Genomic DNA, 18,283 nt, shown 5'->3' on the forward strand with positions numbered 1-18,283 from the left:
TGATTTTTAATGGAATATCTCCATAGGGGTACAGAGGAACATTTCCAGCAACCATCACTCCTGTGTTCTAATGCTACATTGTGTTAGCTAATGGTGTTGAAAGGCTCACTGATGATTAGAAAACCCTTGTGCAGTTATGTTGGCTCATGAATAAAAGTGTGAGTTTTCATGGAAAACATGAAATTGTCTGAGTGACTCCAAACTTTTGAACAGTAGTGTAGGTCAACTTTTACTCAATTTTGAAAGAAAAGCAGTTTTTCAATGAAGATAGCATTAAATTAATGATAAATGAAGTCTAGACATTGTTAATGTGGTAAATGACTATTCTAGATGAAAAATTTTAATGGAATATCTACATAGAGGTACAGAGGGACATTTCAAACATTATTTCGACCTAATCTGAAGTGATTTACTGAATTCAAATTGATTCTACATTTGTCTCCACTTCTGTTCTCTCCTACAGACCTGGATCTGAGCCTCCGAGTCCCTCAGTGAGATGCTGTGGGAGCTGATGGTGGATCCAGATCTTGGTCTTTTCTCCTGCCTCAGTACCTCTGGTCCTGCGCTGACTGAGTGCCTCAGCGGGGGTCCCTGCTGGTCCACCAGCTGCTGGGGCCTCTGTGGGGGCCTCTGAGGCTCCACCGGGCCCCTCCGGTCCCCGACGCCTCCTGCTGCCGCCGCCCGGCCCTGCTCCTTCATGAACAGGTTGACATGGCTCTGCTGAGGCTGCTGCTGCTGCTGTTTCCGCCGCTTGTACTCCATCATCAGCTTGCTGATGGTTTTGTCTGTGGCGATGGTGTACAGTTTGTTTCCGGCGCTTTCCCACCATTCCTTCCTCCTTCCCAGTCCGGCGCTGCCAGGAGCTCCGCCCACTGAGGTTCCTGTGATGCCGGAGTCCCTCCTCTCACCTCCGGTTCTGAAGTGGTGGGGAAGACTTCCGGTGCAGCTGTGATGAGAGGAAACAGCTGATTTTATCTGACTGGTGGGCAAACAGATGGTTGGTTTTCCATCTGTTGTTGAGCTAAATTTGATTCATCAAACCCAGAGTTGTAATCATGATTTTTCTGACAGTTGAAGATGATCGATTAAACCACACCAGACTGATTAAATCACTGTCACTGTTTGTAAAGGTCCCATATTGTGCCCTTTTTCAGATGTCATCACAGTGTATATTTACATTTTTTTTTAGCTGTAACTATTGGAAAGATTACTCATTTCACAATGACTGTATAACCCCTGTTTTTAGTACTAAACAGGCTGCTTCTGTGTCTGTAGCTTTAAAAGCAGCTGAGATGCTGCTTTCCCCGTCTCCTTTCAGCAAGAAGACTCTCTCTGCATCTCTGATTAATACCAGAGCAGCTGTGAGACCAGAGCTGTCTATTGCTTTGAATTTCCTCTCTTACCATTTGGAATGGAAATATTACCAAATTCACGACAGCTATTGTTTTTAGCTCATGTGTTTGTCAAACACTTTGTGGTTATAAAATTACACATTTTAGCTTGAAAATGGTTGTAAAGGTTAAAGTGTATTCTTAATGGACTGCACTTCAGTCACTGTTTCATGCTCATTCTGATGTCAGCTGTAACAAAATACAGCAAATGTGAGCACAGCGAGCAGGAGAGAAGCTAACAGATGGAAAAACCGGCTGAGTTTAAGTTAAACTGAAACAACACAAGTGACATGAAAACACAGTAACACACAAAATCCTTGTTAATTGTTTTAATTAAGGTTTGCACCTAGCCTAGCTGCGCTGGACCCAGGTCTGAAGACGCAAGGGTCTAGGAACTCACGACAGGGAGGGAGGCGGCCTAAAAGGTTGTCTATCAAATCACTCTGCAGCAATTGGGTAGGTATACAACCAATCAGCGCAACGAATAGGCTCCTAGAGAGCCAGAAATCAGAGGATGCGGTAGTTCGGTGAAGCCTTATTTATACAGTCAATGGGTGAAGCTCAAGTATATTACAGACATGTTAACAGAAAGATTATTCAGAGTCGGTGCTAATAGAGCGCAACGACTGTTGTCGTTTTTGTTGTCGACCCTGGCAGAGAATTAAATTCGTTGCCGTGGGTTGTCTAGCACGGCTAGGCTAGTTTGCACCATCTCTGAATTTCCCTTAGTTCTGACCTCTGGACACGCCATGAAAGCTAATGCTAAAGTTAGCCACATTAGGCACACAGCATGCTAACACTAAGGAGTTTCCTTCTGTTGTGGGGACATCACCGTAAAAAATTGAGAGTAACTCATTGGATCTTCAGTTCCTCCAATGCTGGGAGTGCATGAAGACTACCATCGTTCCCTTTTGCAGCCAACAGGAGAAAATTTTGGTGAGTTTTGGTTGTGGTTCAGACATGTTAGAATTTTCAAGTCAATCTGGGCAATCTTTGGACACATTTTGAAAAATATTACACTATTTTTAAGTCATTTTGGACAAGTTTCAGTGCACTGAAGACTCTGCAGCCAACTTTCAAGTCATTTTGCACAAATTCTGAGTCATTTTAGACAAGTTGCAATTGTTTTGGAGCAAGCTTTGCATTATTTTGGACACATTTTCACTAATTTTGGACTACTATGGAGTCATTTTAGACAAATTTCAAGTCATTTTGTTTAAGTTTCAGTGCATGAAGACTCTTGTGTTTGCTCTTGCAGCCAACAGCAGAACATTTGATGACTTATGTTTGTGGTTCAGAAATTTTAGTTTTCAAGTCAATTTGAATATTCTTTGGAAGCATTTTGAATAATCTTTGAATTTTTAAGTCATTTTGGGCAAGTTTCAGTGCACTGAGGACTCAGAGTTTAGCAGGAGCAGCTGTAGAAAGTAGATACACCTGGTGGACTGTGAGGCAGCTGCTCATTCTGATTGGTTGATCTGGAGGGGGGCGGGGTTATATAAGATTTGAGCGAGATGACTATTGTTCCTTATGTAGCAGTTCAGTATAAAAAAGCTGAGTTCTTACTGGACAGTAAAGCTGGAAGGCTGTGGACTTGCTTGTGTGGGGGGGTCATAAATAGCAGAACTGAACGTCCTTATACCTTAACAGCTTCCATTTGACACCTCTAAGTTTATATCAACCACAAGACACAAACAAAATAGATTTTCATCATATTTGACTTTTAAGTCAACAAGTTTAATATATATTATAATATATATTATAATATATATAAGTGAAGTCAGACCTGAATCCTGGACTGGGTGTCGGTGTGTCTCCTGGTGATGCTGCGCTTATATCAGTCGTCTGACACCTGTAGCTGCCTTCCTCTGACGGCGTGCCTCTCGTAGAGAGCCCGCCGGCAGACGTCGGTGTGGACGCCTCAGACTGAAACAGAGGCAGGAAGAACATGTGCTCTCCTCCCCCTCCGATGCTCCCCCTCAGCAGCGCTGTCTCCTCCAGTGTGCTCTCCAGGTCGCGGTGCATCTGGATGTAGCTGTTGCACAGATCCATGCACAGCTTGTAGAGGCGTTTGACCAGCCAGGCCCAGTCAGCGCTGCCCAGCGGCTGCACACTGAGCGACGGGACCGGAGCTCGCCACGGGTGACGCTTATCCCGACCGCGAGGAGGGCTCACCTGAGGAGATGCAGAGAAACGTGGAAGAAAGTACAACAACATGAGTCATCCATCCTCCTTATTACATTCAGGGTGTGAAAAGTTCAGAAATCCCTCCGAGAACCGTCCTGGTAAAACTGGGACAAACTACAAGGAAAATCATTGATGGGGAAAAGGGAGCAGCAGAAGGACTAATCCACAGAAATCCTTCGTTTTTGTTGGTGTTTTTTTGGTTTCTGTGGTTCACTGAGAGGTCACTGTGATCTCAAAGTGCCTCCATGCTGTTGTCTTTATCTGCTCAGCTTTCACACATTGGCAAAATGACAGTTCTAACAAAATACATCCTTTTATGTGCATATTATCATATTCACTGGTCTGAAACTGTCAACAAATGTAATTAGCAGAGAATAATTCAAATCACTACTATAGAATCACAATAAGTGACAGGAAAAATCCTCAGATCCTGCAGATCAGAAGCAGTAAATGTCACCTGGGCTGTTTCTTCAAAGATGTCTTCATCCTCTGAGGAAGCAGAGCCGGGATGAGAAGAGTCAGAGCTCCCCTCCTCTTCCTCATACAGGATCCTCTTCACCTGAACAAAACAAAATGTTTAAATGTGACACAGACACACGCTCACTGACGCTAAGTTTAGTGGTAGCTAATGTGTTGCTAGGTGGTTATCAGTGCATTTTAAAATGGTTACTAAGATATGTCAAGTCTTTAGTAGGTGGAAGCCAAGTGGTTGCTAATTTGGCAGATCATTAGGTAATTATGTTAATAGATGAAAAGATCACTTTAGTTTATTATTTCTGTATATATTTATTCCAAACATGTAAAATACCTGCCACGAACTTCTGTCATTACACCTAACAAACACACAGAAGTAAAGATGTAAATCTGGAGCTAAAGATTTATATGATAAAAACTAGTAACATAGTGGAGGCAACCTCAAAATCCATGTTTAAAAAAACAAACAAAAGGCCATTTATCAGGACCTGAAACTGTATAACCAGAAAAAGTCGTGTATTTAACCAAATCTCTGCTTAAATTTCACTAAATTCACTTTAGCCTACACGTCATATTTAAAAAATTCATACCCCTCATTTTAAAATGGCAAGGCAATTTTATTTGTACTGCACATTTCATGTAACAGTGACAGCCCAATGTGCATTACAGTAAAGGCATATATACATTCAAAAACAAAATAAAAACAAATCGATAAAAGTTACATTAAAACAGATTAAAATACAGTTAAATAATTCAATTTTGGCAAATATGTAGTTGAGATATACAATATAATACAATGACTTTACTAATCCCTGAAGGGAAATTCAATTGTCTGTTTTCATCTGTTTACTTCTGAATAAAATAATCTGATTGCTGATGGCAAGAAAGATTTTCTGAACCTTTTAATATGAGGTACGTGGACTAAAGAGATTCTGATAAAAAACAGAATCAAAATTTTAAGAAATTTTAAGCATAAATTTGGTCAAGTGTTCCTACAGACTGTGGGAAAGTGGAAAACTCATGGACTACTTCTGATTTTGCAGTTTTTTGATCACAGCACAAGATTAAGAAAAACACCAGAAAGAACTAAGAAAGGAGGGAGATCACAGAAACTGCATGAACAATAATGAGGAGGAGAATTATGAGGAGGAAGAAGAGGAGGTAGAGGAGGATACAGCTGGTCGAGACAAGGGAACCAATCGGAGGGCAAAAATGTAGGACGGGTGTGAACATTGACCAGCTGCAGTGCCTTTTTCTGGCTGCCTGTAGAGCCAGTGAGGTCTTTCTTTCTCTAATTCTCAAAGGAAAAAAAACAGTCATCCATTCTGAATTCCCGTTAGGAAAATCAAGATATCATGCTTGAATGCTGTTCCAAACACTGTGAGGTTAGATTGGATCAGCTTACTTTGTGCAAAAGGAACATGACTTGTAGGGCACAAAGGGGATATATTCGGTTTCACAGATAAAATGAATTTTTGTATTTAATAAAAATACAACAAAATAGATAACTACAGAAACACTTTTCTGGTTGCTTTCTACCTGCTGTGCCGTCATGCTGTCGGCCTGGCTCAGTGTAGCACACAACAGGGCCTGGAAGTAAAGGTTGAAGCTCATAGCAGACTGACGGTAGAGATTCGCTGCTCCACAAACACCCGAAACCTTCATCAGCAGGTACTTCAGACCTGGACGGGTGTCAAAGTCCCGCGCTGTCCTGCAGACGAGAGATTTATTCATCAGCTGAGTATAAACCTGATCATTATTATTATTAGAAGGATCATTACTGACAACTTATAGTTTTTATTTTTACATCAGAAAGCTACAAAACACTGTCATCAGCATATATGGTGACTTTGCCGTTGCGCTGACCTGTAGGAGTCCAGCAGCAGGTCCAGGATGATGGCTAAGTTCGTCATGGAGATGTAGCGCAGGAAGCCGGCTGTGGGTCTGCTGGGGTCGGAGGTCACCGGTGTGACTCTTTCGTTGCCTTCGGACTGCTTGACGAACTCCTCCAGCAGGATGTCGTAGAGATTCTGGAGAAGAACCTGGTGGGACAGAAGACTCACCACGATGGTCCGGAACGGGATCCTGGACGGAGATCAGATCAGTTATCCCCTCACCCTTTGAGTAAGAATCATATTTTACTGATCTAATGACATTATTTAACATCTATTGTATTGTGGCTTCTGTTGGAAATAATTTTCGTGGTCAAAACAAATTCCTAGTTCACAGGATTCTTTACATCTCTTCACACCGAAACACATCTAATTACCTCCGCCAAGGAGGTTATGCGATCGGGTCCGTTTATTTATTTGTCTGTCTGTGTGCGTGTCTGTGGACAGGATTTCTCGGAAACTACTTGTCGGATCTTCATGAAATTTCCACCAGAGGTGGATCTTGGCCCAGGGAAGACTCCATTCAAATTTTGTGTTGATCCGGAAAAGGATCTGGATTCTGGAGCCGGATTTAGATTTTCCAGCTTCGTATCATTTCTCCAGAACTAATGAATCGATGGGAATGTAATTTACAACAACGTTAGATCTTGGGGTTCTCATCAATCTTGCTTTACCATCCACATCTTCCCTTGGCGGAGGTCAGAAATCTCGGATTGCTCTTGTTTATCACATCCTGCATATTTTCTCCACATTGTGCAGCTCTACAGGTTGATAAAGTAGTTTGATGAAGTTGTCAATGTCAGAGAAAAGAGCCTTACCCAATTTTCCTGAAACCACAGCAGCAGAAAGACAAGCAAAGAGAGTAAGAAAAAATTAGCCGTATTTCCTTCAAACTTACTGACAGAGAGAATTCTACACGCCGATAACTCATCCAATGTTTCCAACAAAAAGTATTGCCATCAAAACAAGTGATGTAGTAGATAACAGACTACTAAAAAAGACATATCACCGTAAAGTAAGTTAAAAAAAAAACAAAAAGAATAACAGTATTTCATCACTGTGGTGAGTGTCAGCTAAAATTTTGTCTTTAAAGATATCATGAAAATCCTCCCCGATTTAGAAGCAGTATTTAAGGTTTTTGAGATTTGACACTCATAAAGTTGCTTAAAAGACGCACAATATGGAATCTTTAAAGTTTCTGCTTCCCAAAAGGCAGCACAGAACGTATTGGTTACTGCAAATGTTAGAAATGTGGTTAAATAAATCTCTTTTTGCGTATGTCAATAGTCAAATGCATATAAAACACCGTACCTTCACAGCAAAAGAAAACCAGTCATGGTGCTAACAAAACATGATTCATATTTTTCAGTCAGGATGCAGTTTTAGTTTAAGGTTAGAAAACGTGAATTAAACCATCTCATGCCTCAGTGTGTGTGTTTGTGTTTTTTATCCACCTCTTCTGAGTGTGTCCGTTGGACTGCTGGTCGGACGGCAGCTCGATGATCAGAACACAGGACTGAGCGTGCTCAAAGCCGTCCTTGTTGTTGGGAGTCTTTGGAGAGCACTGGGTGTCCAACATAAAGACCTGGGACACAAACAGGACGCCTTAATACGCTCTACTGGGCCAGCAACAGATTTACAACATTACTTATTCTTCTTTATTTAATCAAGAGAAATCCCATTGAGATTAACAATCTCTTTTGCAAAGGAATACTGGCCAAGATAGGCAGCGGCAAATACAAAACACAAAATGACACAGTTTAAACATAATTAAAACATGAGCAAAAAATAAATTGAAAAAGCAAAGAACAACAAAAACAATTAAAAAAATATTTTAAAAAGCAAAAAGCATTAAATAAGCAAAAAAATAAATAAATAAAAAAGCAAAAAAATACTAAAAATAAATAAAAATGTGAATTAAAATAAACAAATAAAATAAAATGATATAACTGTATAACATTATACAGACGCTTCTAAGTATAACTGCATGGCTAAGTTCTAGTCCAAATATTTTGGTGTATTTAACCTCATAAAAGCTTTTGGAGATAGAAATATCTTGTTTCTGAACAGTTTTAGTTAAATTTGCAGTTATGTGAACCAGGATGAAACTGAAATTCACATCATTAATGTAAAGACATCAAGAACATCTTTAAAATACACAAATGTGTGTTGTTTTTATTTATGATGCAGAGTGTCTGCCCAGATAGCAAACTATAGGTGAATCAATATTGAATCTATGTTCAGACCTAACGTAGAAATTATACAGAAAGCGCAAGGTTGATAAAATGTTGAGTCAACGTTTGCTTTTCAACCATAAATCGCACTTTACCCAGATAGCAAAAGATGTTAAATCAATGTTGAATTAGGGTTAAGAAGGTTGAATTGTGGTTACGGTTGAAGACTGATGGTTGGATCAACGTTGATTCCACAACATTTTGTCAACATTGAAGTTTGTGTTTAAAAGATGCCATTGAATCTACGTTGTATTTTGGTTTAATTAAAATGTTTGACAGGTCAGTGTTTAATTAATGTTGAATCTATGTTTGCAAACATGTAATCTATGTAAGCAAACGTTGACTCAACATTTTATCAACCTTGCGCTTTCTGTATAATTTCTACGTTAGGTCTCAACATAGATTCAACATTGATTCACCCATAGTTTGCTATCTGGGTGTAAATATACGGTAAGAAAATCTCTATCTATGTACATATTTTTGCCCTAAATCCAATCGGGTTCAACCCAAGTCATTTAATATTTAGTCTCTGTTGGTACCTGATACCACTTTCCTGGAAAATACAAACTTCAAGTATTGTCGTATTTGGTTGTTCCACCAAATGGCACCTCTCACTGTTTAATACTGTAGAGACCAGATGAGACGGGCAATCAGAGAGCATTGTGGGGGTTTAGCTAGGAAAGGGGCACCATGACAAAGTCTTCTGTGTGGCTAAATGACCTCCAGTCAGCACAAATACTTTAAATTATTCTGTGATCACTTAGAACATCACTGGTGTATCTATCAGCCACATTCACGGTCCATTTCAGAATCAGAATCAGCTTTAATGGCCGAGTACACGACATGCAAAGAATTTGGTTTCGGTTGTTGGTGTCATCCTGGGAATAAGGAAAGAGAATAATAAAGGAACTATGGAAAGAAGAAGAGGAAAAAATACTCATAATATCGCGTCTGCTGCTTCAAAAGCAATTTCGAAGTTATGATGAATTTGTATATAAATTTATTAATTAAGCCGTTTCCTTTCAGGAATAAATAAAGTATTTCTCAAATTTGATTGATTAAGGATTCAAATAACATGACAGTTGATCAAACAAAGAGTAAAGCGAAGGTTCTTGCAGATGCATATCAATTAAAATTGCTTTGATAGGCCCTGAACCCAATTCTGAGATCCTAAGATTGGGCTTAGAACATCCCTAGGATTCTTATAAAAGGATCTGTAATCTGAAATTACAGGCTTTAAAGGTAATTAAGGTTATTTAGCTCCATGGGCTTTGGATTGGAGGCTGATGTAACAGCAAAACAATATAATATGCATGCTATACCACAAACACTAACCTGCTGAGCCATAGCTTTGATCCTCCAGTACTCGGCTTCGGCTGAAGGCGAATGAGACGGAGCTGCTACCTTCACCTCGCAGGCGTCTCCAGAAAAACTGTCTGAGCCGCTATGAAAACAAGCCAGGAGGTTCTACAGAGAGACACGAAGAGAAGGACGGTAACACAGATCTGAATTCAACACAAAAACAGTTATTTCATGACCGATCAGTCATTGTGAACCGATGCTTCCTCTCAGTTTCTGGACAGATGATGCTGCTAAGACCCTGAATGAGCACCCCTATGTCGGTAGACCTTCAGATGTGTTGATGGACAGACTTGTAGCACAAACGTAGAGACGAAATTACTGGAAGAGCTGTTCCAGGTCTTTTATAAGACTAATTAAAATACAAATGTGCATGAACCAATCACTCGAGATGCAGGTTACATCCAGACTTGTATAACAGACTGTATGTAGTACTTTAAAGTGTGTTCAAATATGGATGTTGTCACAAAGAAGCTACAAATTCTAAAATGTCCATGTTTCACTCACATCATCTTTATTTTCACTTCTCTGTTTGTATTTTTGCAACTTTTGGCTGCTTTTTTTAGTCAGTTTTTGTGTCTTTCTGGTTGTTTTGAGTGTCTTTGCAATATTGTTGTGTGTCTTTGTTGTCATTTTGTCCCTTTTTGCATGTGTTTCTCATCTCTTTTAGGTAAATTTGATGAATCTGCTGTTTTATTGTTTTATTTATTGTGTTTCTGCAGTCGTTTAATCTACATTTAGGTTCATTTTGCATATATTTTTTTTAATCATTTTTTTTACCTCTATTTAGTTAGTTTTTATGTCTTTCTGGTCAGTTTTCTTCTCTTTGTTGTTATTTTGGTAAATGGTAAATGGTTGTATTTATATAGCGCTTTTATCCAAAGCGCTTTACATGATACATCACATTCAAACACTGATGGCGGCTGCCATGCAAGGTGCTAACCACGACCCACCAGGAGCAATTAGGGGTTAGGCGTCTTCCGGTTGCAAGACGCCCACTCTACCCACTGAGCTATGCCGACCTATTGTGCATCACATTGTGGTTCTTAGTGTATTTTTTTGTATGTCTTTATTTTGTGTGTCTTTTTCTTAGATTTGTGTGTATTTGCAGCCGTTTACCTCTTGGAGAATCGCTGAATCTCTCTATGGTCCTTTTCAGTCAGTTTTTGTGTCTTTCTGGTTGTTTTGATTCTTTTTACAGCACTTTTGTGTGTCATTATTGTCATTTTGAGTCTATTTGCATTGATTTTGTATCTGCTTGTGTTTGTTTTGCATCTCTTTCTGGTCATTTTGCGTTTGTTTCTGGTTGTCTTCCTTCTTTTTCATAAGCTTGCATCTATTAGTGGCTCATTTCCAGCCATTTTGTGCATCTTTGCAGCCAGTGTGTTTACTCTTTTTTCTCATTTAGTCACAATCTTTCTGAATCATAGTGCTAAATAATGGCCTGGAAAGTGTTTTTGCAGAACATCATGTTTTGAAAAAGTAAACGTCATAATTTTACCCAATTAAAAATTTGGGTGAAATTTTGCTACAATCATCCTCTGAATATTGAAATATGACCAAAAATAATGCTTTGTGAGGTAACAGAGTCTTTTGTGCTTTAACCACCAAAATCTTAACAGTTTCTCCTTTAGTCAAAGTGAACATTTGTGGCAAATTTGATGAAATTCCTGCTTTTGGTTCAAGAGTTATTACACCCATGAGAATAAGATAGACGAGGGAACAACCCAAAAACATTTTAGGGTTTTTTCATCTAAAATCATCCAATTTCTACTCAACCGTCTCTAATATGCCCGAACTCCTACAGTATAACATATGGATATTTAGAAACATTTTGGAAAATTTTATCTTGAAAAATCAAGTAATTTTCAAAAATAAAATTCCTTTTAAAAGTTGCCAGTCCATCTTTTTTTTTTTTTTTTTTTTTTTTGCAGACTGAAGGCAGTTGTTCTCCTGTAGTGGACAGTTGGGCTATAACATATGGAGGTATTTCAGGTGCAAAATGTTTGAGCACCTGTAACATCGAATTTGTAGTTGTATACATTGAATTTGTATGTGTATCAGCAAATCTGATTTCCCACACTCTATGAGTTGTGTACTTGTAAAATAATTTCTTGTATGTGTCGATTTTTTTTCTTCCCACAAATACAACACAAAAATACACATTCACAAAATCGTGATTATACGTGCACAAATCACATTTACAGGTGCACAAATCCTTCTCTACAAGTCACATATTTCAACACTGACATGCTCACATTTTGCACCTATTGTTGCAGCACACTAAGTGCAAAACATACTTGTGCACCTGTATTGTACGAAGTGAAGTTGAAGTGAGAATTTGAATATGTGCAAATCTGAATGTGAACCTGTGCAATAAGTATGTGAAATAATTTACCATGAAAATAGCTGTGTCCTCTAACACACAAACACAAATTGCTACTTACAACCACTCGAATCCTCCCCACGAGGCACACATTCTCTGTTTTCTACAGGTGCAAATGAGAAATCTACAGGTGCAAATCACCCGCTGAGATATTTGGTGCAAAACTACAAAACAATCCAATCTGTGTATAAATTCTATGCTCTGAGATTGACAGGCTTTTCGGCCAGTCAGAGAGATGCTTTGCCCGCCCAGTCAATCAGAGGTGTTTATTCCATCCGAGGTCGCTTTACCGACTTCCAGGTGTGGAATTTCACGATGGAGAGAGTGTAGGCAGTTCTTGTTTTGGACGGCTGGTCTGCTCTAATCTCTATAATGCACATTTCCCAATAACTCAAATAACTTATCCATTCCTCTTAGTATATTGAAATCAAAGCCTACACTCTCTCCATAGTGAATGTGATTTGTGCACCTGTCCGATTTTGTGAATGTGTATTTTTGTGTTGTATTTGTGGGAAGAAAAAAAATCGACACATACAAGAAATTATTTTACAAGTACACAACTCATAGAGTGTGGGAATACAGATTTGCTGATACACATACAAATTCAATGTATACAACTACAAATTCGATGTTACAGATGCTCAAACATTTTGCACCTGAAATACCTCCATAATACCTCAACTGAGTTTTAGACAGAACTGTGCACTTTTCAAACGCTGAAGCCAGGTTTCGATCACCAAATTTCAATCAGTTCATCCTCGAGTGTAAATTGGCACCAGAATCGAAGACTTTCCCCCCAGCTGCTCTGAAGTTATTGCATCAACAAGAACAAGACAGACAGACGGACAACCTGAAAATATAATGTCTCTACAGACCAGAGACCAATGTGAGGATTTGTCAGGCTTGAACACAGAAGGGGATGCATCTGTTTGGGAACATCTGAGGTGGATTACGGAACAAGTAGTGGTTTATGCTCAAAGATAATATTCCTGGAAACACAAAAAAATTAAGATGAAAAACTAAAAGCATCGTTTATGGAACATACAATACACGGACGCCATGCAAACCTCTGTTATTTCTATACCAGTCGAGGTTTTTTTTAATTTAAAGATGATTAAAGTTGGTGAATCTTCCCAACGTATGGTCCAGCAGATGAACTCTTAAAAATTCTACTTTAATACGCTGAATATGTTATATTCCATGTGGCCTGAATTCATCGCTTATAAACAAAAGCTGCTTTACTGTGACATCAGTGGGAGATCACACGTTCATATGTCTGAAAGCATAAGCTACATGTTAGGGATTAACCTCCACATACTTTAATCTGCACACTATGGGCTGCTGGTGTCCTACAGCCGCTATACATTCACTGGGATTTCATTTAAACTAAAGAAGAGTTTAAGCAAATCTGCTTTCCCAGGAAATTTCTCTCTTTGGAAATGTTTTTACTCACATAGTACCTGTGATAATTCTACACTTATTTACACTTAGGAATAACTTTGACATTTGGAGATAAATGTGATCTCAGTTTTGGTCTCAGGGGAGATTTGATGCAAAAACACATCTCATGCAAAACATTTCATCAACTAAATGAAATATAAAAATATAAATTTCAGGAAAAACATAAAGGACTCCAGATGAACTAAACCTGGCTGCTCTGTGGCAAGGTACAACTTTAAAGCTCCAAAATTCTGGAAAAGCAGCAAATATAGAATAATAATTTTAACATGCATTTAATATTTGCATTTGATTTTCACAGTAGGGACCTTGAAATGGGATATAAACATTTCAAAAAGCAATATGTCTTCGCCCTAATAATAAGTATACTACACTGCAGGATTCTGGTTTATATGGTAAAGGTATAAGGTTTAATGTGCTGAAAAATGAGTTTTCACTGTGAATGTTTTTCTCAAAAGCAAACAAAATGAGATCTTTCTCACATGGTGCAACACAGAATTGATTTTTGGATTGCACTGTGTTCAGATTTGGCTTTGTGGTGTTGATTTAAATGGTCAAATGTCTCATGTAGCAGCAACAAAACACCACACACAGTCCCTGTATTTGGTCCAAATCATCCTCTGTAGCCAAAATAGTTTCATAGAACTGACTAGAACAGCAAGATTATGGCCAAAATGATAATAGTAATTATTTTTGATGAATACTAGGATCATGTTTAGCCTACTTATCACAATTATTCCTGATTTTAAACAATACTTATATAAATAATTATGGCACTGCTTTCACTTCGTGTTGTGCTAAATTCCCGCAAACGCACGAATCTAGATCAAAATAAACTTCACGTGAATTCAGAGCATCTCCTAATGGCACAATATAAATAAAATTGGACTCAACATTTATTTAAAACATCTGCTTAATAATGGAAACAACAATTTCCAGATGTTCCCTGAACGCCTCACATGGAGGCTATGGTAGAAGCTCGCAAGCGGGCTGCACACAGAGAAGCTTCTAGTCTCCACTCAGACATCCGTGGAACAAGAAACTACTTTGATGAGAGTAAAATAAGGTGTTCTAATGTCACATTTATCCAAAAATAGGAAACCAAGTGATTTAATCTGCATTGATTGTTTTCTCGCTGTGAACATTTTAAGAGTCGATATCGTTTCAATTCTGCCAGAGGCCAAAATTCTGATCATAAATAATAAAACATGAATTGTGCAGCCATTAAAGTGAACCGGTCTCCTTTCAACAACCAGATCTTCCTTTTCAGAATTTGTCGATTAACAAATTTGATGTCTTTTGTTTTCTTTCTTTTCTTTTTGTATCAACCAGCAAAGATGTTGACTGAGTTAATTTGCCTCGACTGTGCACGTGTTGCTGAAATGATACCGTGCAGCTCTAACTCTCACCCACAAGTACAGAAACTAATAGAACCTTTAAGTTAGACATGGGATGTCAAACATGCGGAACATGGGACTACTTTGGAAAGTGCAAATTTGTAAAACTATAAATTTGAAATAATTTCTCGACCATGACAAGTTGTTTTGATCATAAAGTAAAATACTGGATTGGTCATTGTTCTTTTATCATTTTGTGTCTCATTTTTGTAATATTTTGTCGTGTTTTTGTTGACTTTTGTTGCTTGTCTCATGCTCTTGTCGCTTTGCTTCCTTTTTGTCTCACTTGTGTTTGTCTTATTTTTGTTTTGCTTTGTTTGTTGCTTTGTGTTTCGTTTGTGTCGTTTTGTGTTTTGTCTTGCTTGTGTTGTTCGTCTACTTATTTGCTGTTTTGTTTATCACTTTTGTCATTTTTGGTCTTGTTTGTGTCATTTTTAGTCAATTATCCCTTTTTTTATTACTTTACAATTTTTTGTGTAATTTCTTTGTCTCTTTATGGTTTTGTTTCATTTCATTTGTCTCATTTTTTTGTGATTTTGCATCTCCTTTTATAATATTTTGTCTTGCTATTTTGTCTTTTTTTTTGTTTGATTTTGTCGTTTTGATCATAAAGTAAAATACTATATCATTCAGTTCCAGATAGCTGTGACTAAATGCTTTGTTCCTTTGTAGAAACTCCGTGATCTGAAAATTGTAATGTGTAAATGATAAACTGAGGTATAATGTCGCTGAAATTTCACTTGTTTTTCTTCAGAAATTTCAGGTTGTTCATAATGTTTTGTGAAAAAGATAATTCCTTAAACGTGAACATTTTCAGAATGTACTTTTTTGCACTAAAACAAAGGTAACATTTGGAGCTGTGGTTGTTCATAGGTTGTTATGCTGTGATTTTACTGGTCCGCTCCACTTCAGATCACATTGGGCTGAATGTGGCCCCTGAACTAAAATGAGTTTGAAACCTCTTAGTTAGAGGTATGAAAAGGGAGCAACATTTATGCTACATTTCCCACTTCACTATCCAACATGTAATATAAAATACCCTCACACATGCAAAGCTTGAACAGCAGCCCCACTTTTTTCATCTTTATGTGTATTATTTGCAACGTGCCACTGCTTAACGGGAACTGTTATATAAATGGCTATAAGACCTAAATACGGTAAAACAATAGCGTTAAATCTGATGCACACAAAGTCACCAAAGCTGTTACATAAACAAAAAGTCCTGCATGTCTGACTGTGAGGCTCAGAGCATGCAGAGCTATTTGTTTACATTTTATATATTAAACTGACATGCATGTTTTAAGCCCTAAAGTCTCCTCACATGAGAGATAAACACAAGACTTTAAATCAAGTTTTTCAAATCCGCCTCAAAAACTGTCTCAAAATCAGGACAGCGTATTTGGTCAACTATTTAATTTTTTCCTCCAAACACTTTGCTAGTAACAGTAACAAACCACAGCTCATTGGTCTGTTAGGAATCTTTAAGTTGTAGTTTCTGGAAACAAGTAAAGAGAAACTGTCAATGATCGCCATCGTGTCTCTTTCTGAATAACGCTCACACAGATGTGACTCTAAGCTGTAAAGCTGCTTATCTGCAGTCAGCTGCCTCCAAACATCCTCTAATAAAATGCGTTGGGATGTCACTTCTGCCCAGCGCTCACACGCTGCCAAGGTTAGCAGCTGAAATGGAGCAGCAGCAGCAGCAGGTCGCCGGACTCCCCGCTGAGGCTGCGCTCGCCAAATCTCCCACGGCACCCAAACGCCACGTCCACCCAGCAGGGAGCATCATCAGCAAATTAACACAAATCTGTCATAAAGCTGAGCGGCCTGGCCGACTGTCTCACACTGGAAGCACACAAACACTCAAGAACGTCTGAAATGATTCCGCTAGAACGGGGTGTCAAACTCATTTAGTTCAGGTCCACATTTAGCCCAATTTGAGCTCAAGTGGACCGGACCAGTAAAATCACAGCATAACAACCTATAAATAAACTAACTCCGAATTTTTCATTTGCTTTAGTACAAAAAAGTTCACATTTAAGGGTTTATTTTTTCATACAAAACATTAAGAACAAATTGAAATTTCTCAAGAAAAATAAGTTCAATTTCAGCGACATTATGCCTCAGTTTGTCATTTTTTGCACATTACAACTTACAGACCACAGAGTTTCTACAAAGGAACAAAACATTTAGTCACAGGTATCTGGAACTGAATGATAATAAGTTTATTTTACAAAATTTGATAAGACAAAAAAGCTACAAAGTGACAAAAAATGGATAAACGACTAAAACAACACAAAAATTACAAAAAACAAAACGACAAAAAGTCAAAAAACAACACAAGCGAGTCAAAACAACACAAAACGACACAAACGGTCCACAAACCGCAAACATAGCAAAAATAAAACAAAAACACAAGCGAGACAAAAAGGAAACACAAAACGACAAAAACAAGAAACAAAACGACAAAAACAGGAGACAGACGACAAAAGTCATAGAAAAGACAACAAAAACAAGACACAATATTACAAAAATGAGACACAAAATGACAAAAGAAAAATGAGCAATCTAGTATTTTACTTTATGATCAAAACAACTTATGGATTAGAAATTATTTTAAATTCATAGTTTTATAAATTTACAATTTGCAGTTAATTTCTTTTCTGTAATTTTTACTCGTTACAAAGTTGTCCTGCGGGCCGGATTGGACCCTCTGGAGGGCTGGTTTTGGCCCATGGGCCTCATGTTTGACACCCCTGCACTTAAACACAAAATAAACCCACACTGACTGTGTTGCCTCTAAAAACTAAGTTCTTTCACTCTTAGATGCATAAATGGGTCAAAAATGACTCAGTGAGGCCATTTTCTTTCAATATCTTTGGAATGAACAGTTTTTATCGATTCAGATTCCAGCCATTCCTCAATCAAACATGGTTTTACGTCATTCCATTAAATTTTTAAATGATCTTTTGTACTTTTTGCTCTTGAACATCCGTTTTTCAGATTTATTAACAAAAGACATCAATTTCGTTCATCAATACTGACAAGGAAGATGTCGTTGTTGCAAAGAAAAAGTGTCAGTTTAATGCCTGCACAATTCATGCTGTATTATTTATGATCATGATTTATGCCTCTGGCAGAATTGAAACGATATCGACTTAAAATGTTCACAGCTGGAAAACAATCAATACAGATTAAATCACTTGGCTTCCTTTTGGATAAATGTGACATTAGAACACGTTATTTTACTTTCATCAAAGTAGTTTCTTGGTCACACAGCTGTCTGAGTGGAGACTAGAAGCTTCTCTGTGCGCAGCCTGCTAGCTCGCTTCTACTGTAACCTCCATGTGAGGCGTTCAGGGAACATCTGGAAATTGTTGTATCGATTTTTTAAGCAGGTGTTTAGCAAAGGTTGGGTCCAATTTTATTACTCCATCTAGGAACGTGGTGAGTTATGTTGCGACCTGCATTGGTTTGTCTGTCTGTCTGTTATCAACATTCCTAT

At 38.1% G+C, this 18,283-nt stretch overlaps 1 protein-coding gene across 7 annotated transcripts in view; it reads right to left on the bottom strand.

The window, feature by feature from the left end:
• The window catches only part of arfgef3 (ARFGEF family member 3), a 105,197-nt gene that overhangs the window by 10,408 nt on the left and 76,506 nt on the right, over positions 1-18,283 (bottom strand). For 4 of the 7 annotated variants that reach the window (XR_007947132.1, XM_051959742.1, XM_051959745.1 and 1 more), the window contains exons 34-41: positions 9,514-9,645; positions 7,399-7,529; positions 6,763-6,771; positions 5,919-6,137; positions 5,592-5,763; positions 4,036-4,137; positions 3,178-3,566; positions 466-946 (exon numbers count right to left, since the gene is read on the bottom strand). Coding sequence is in view for 6 of the 7 variants with exons in the window: in XM_051959742.1 (XP_051815702.1) it covers positions 466-946; positions 3,178-3,566; positions 4,036-4,137; positions 5,592-5,763; positions 5,919-6,137; positions 6,763-6,771; positions 7,399-7,529; positions 9,514-9,645 (1,635 nt within the window). In the remaining variant the exon portion in view is untranslated. Of the gene's footprint in view, positions 1-465; positions 947-3,177; positions 3,567-4,035; positions 4,138-4,386; positions 4,412-5,591; positions 5,764-5,918; positions 6,138-6,762; positions 6,772-7,398; positions 7,530-9,513; positions 9,646-18,283 lie in introns of those variants that run through there. The other 3 variants (XM_051959744.1, XM_051959743.1, XM_051959746.1) reach the window with 2 other exon arrangements.

This window comes from Acanthochromis polyacanthus, chromosome 15, assembly GCF_021347895.1.
Source record: "Acanthochromis polyacanthus isolate Apoly-LR-REF ecotype Palm Island chromosome 15, KAUST_Apoly_ChrSc, whole genome shotgun sequence".
In the NCBI taxonomy this organism is placed as follows: domain Eukaryota; kingdom Metazoa; phylum Chordata; class Actinopteri; family Pomacentridae; genus Acanthochromis; species Acanthochromis polyacanthus.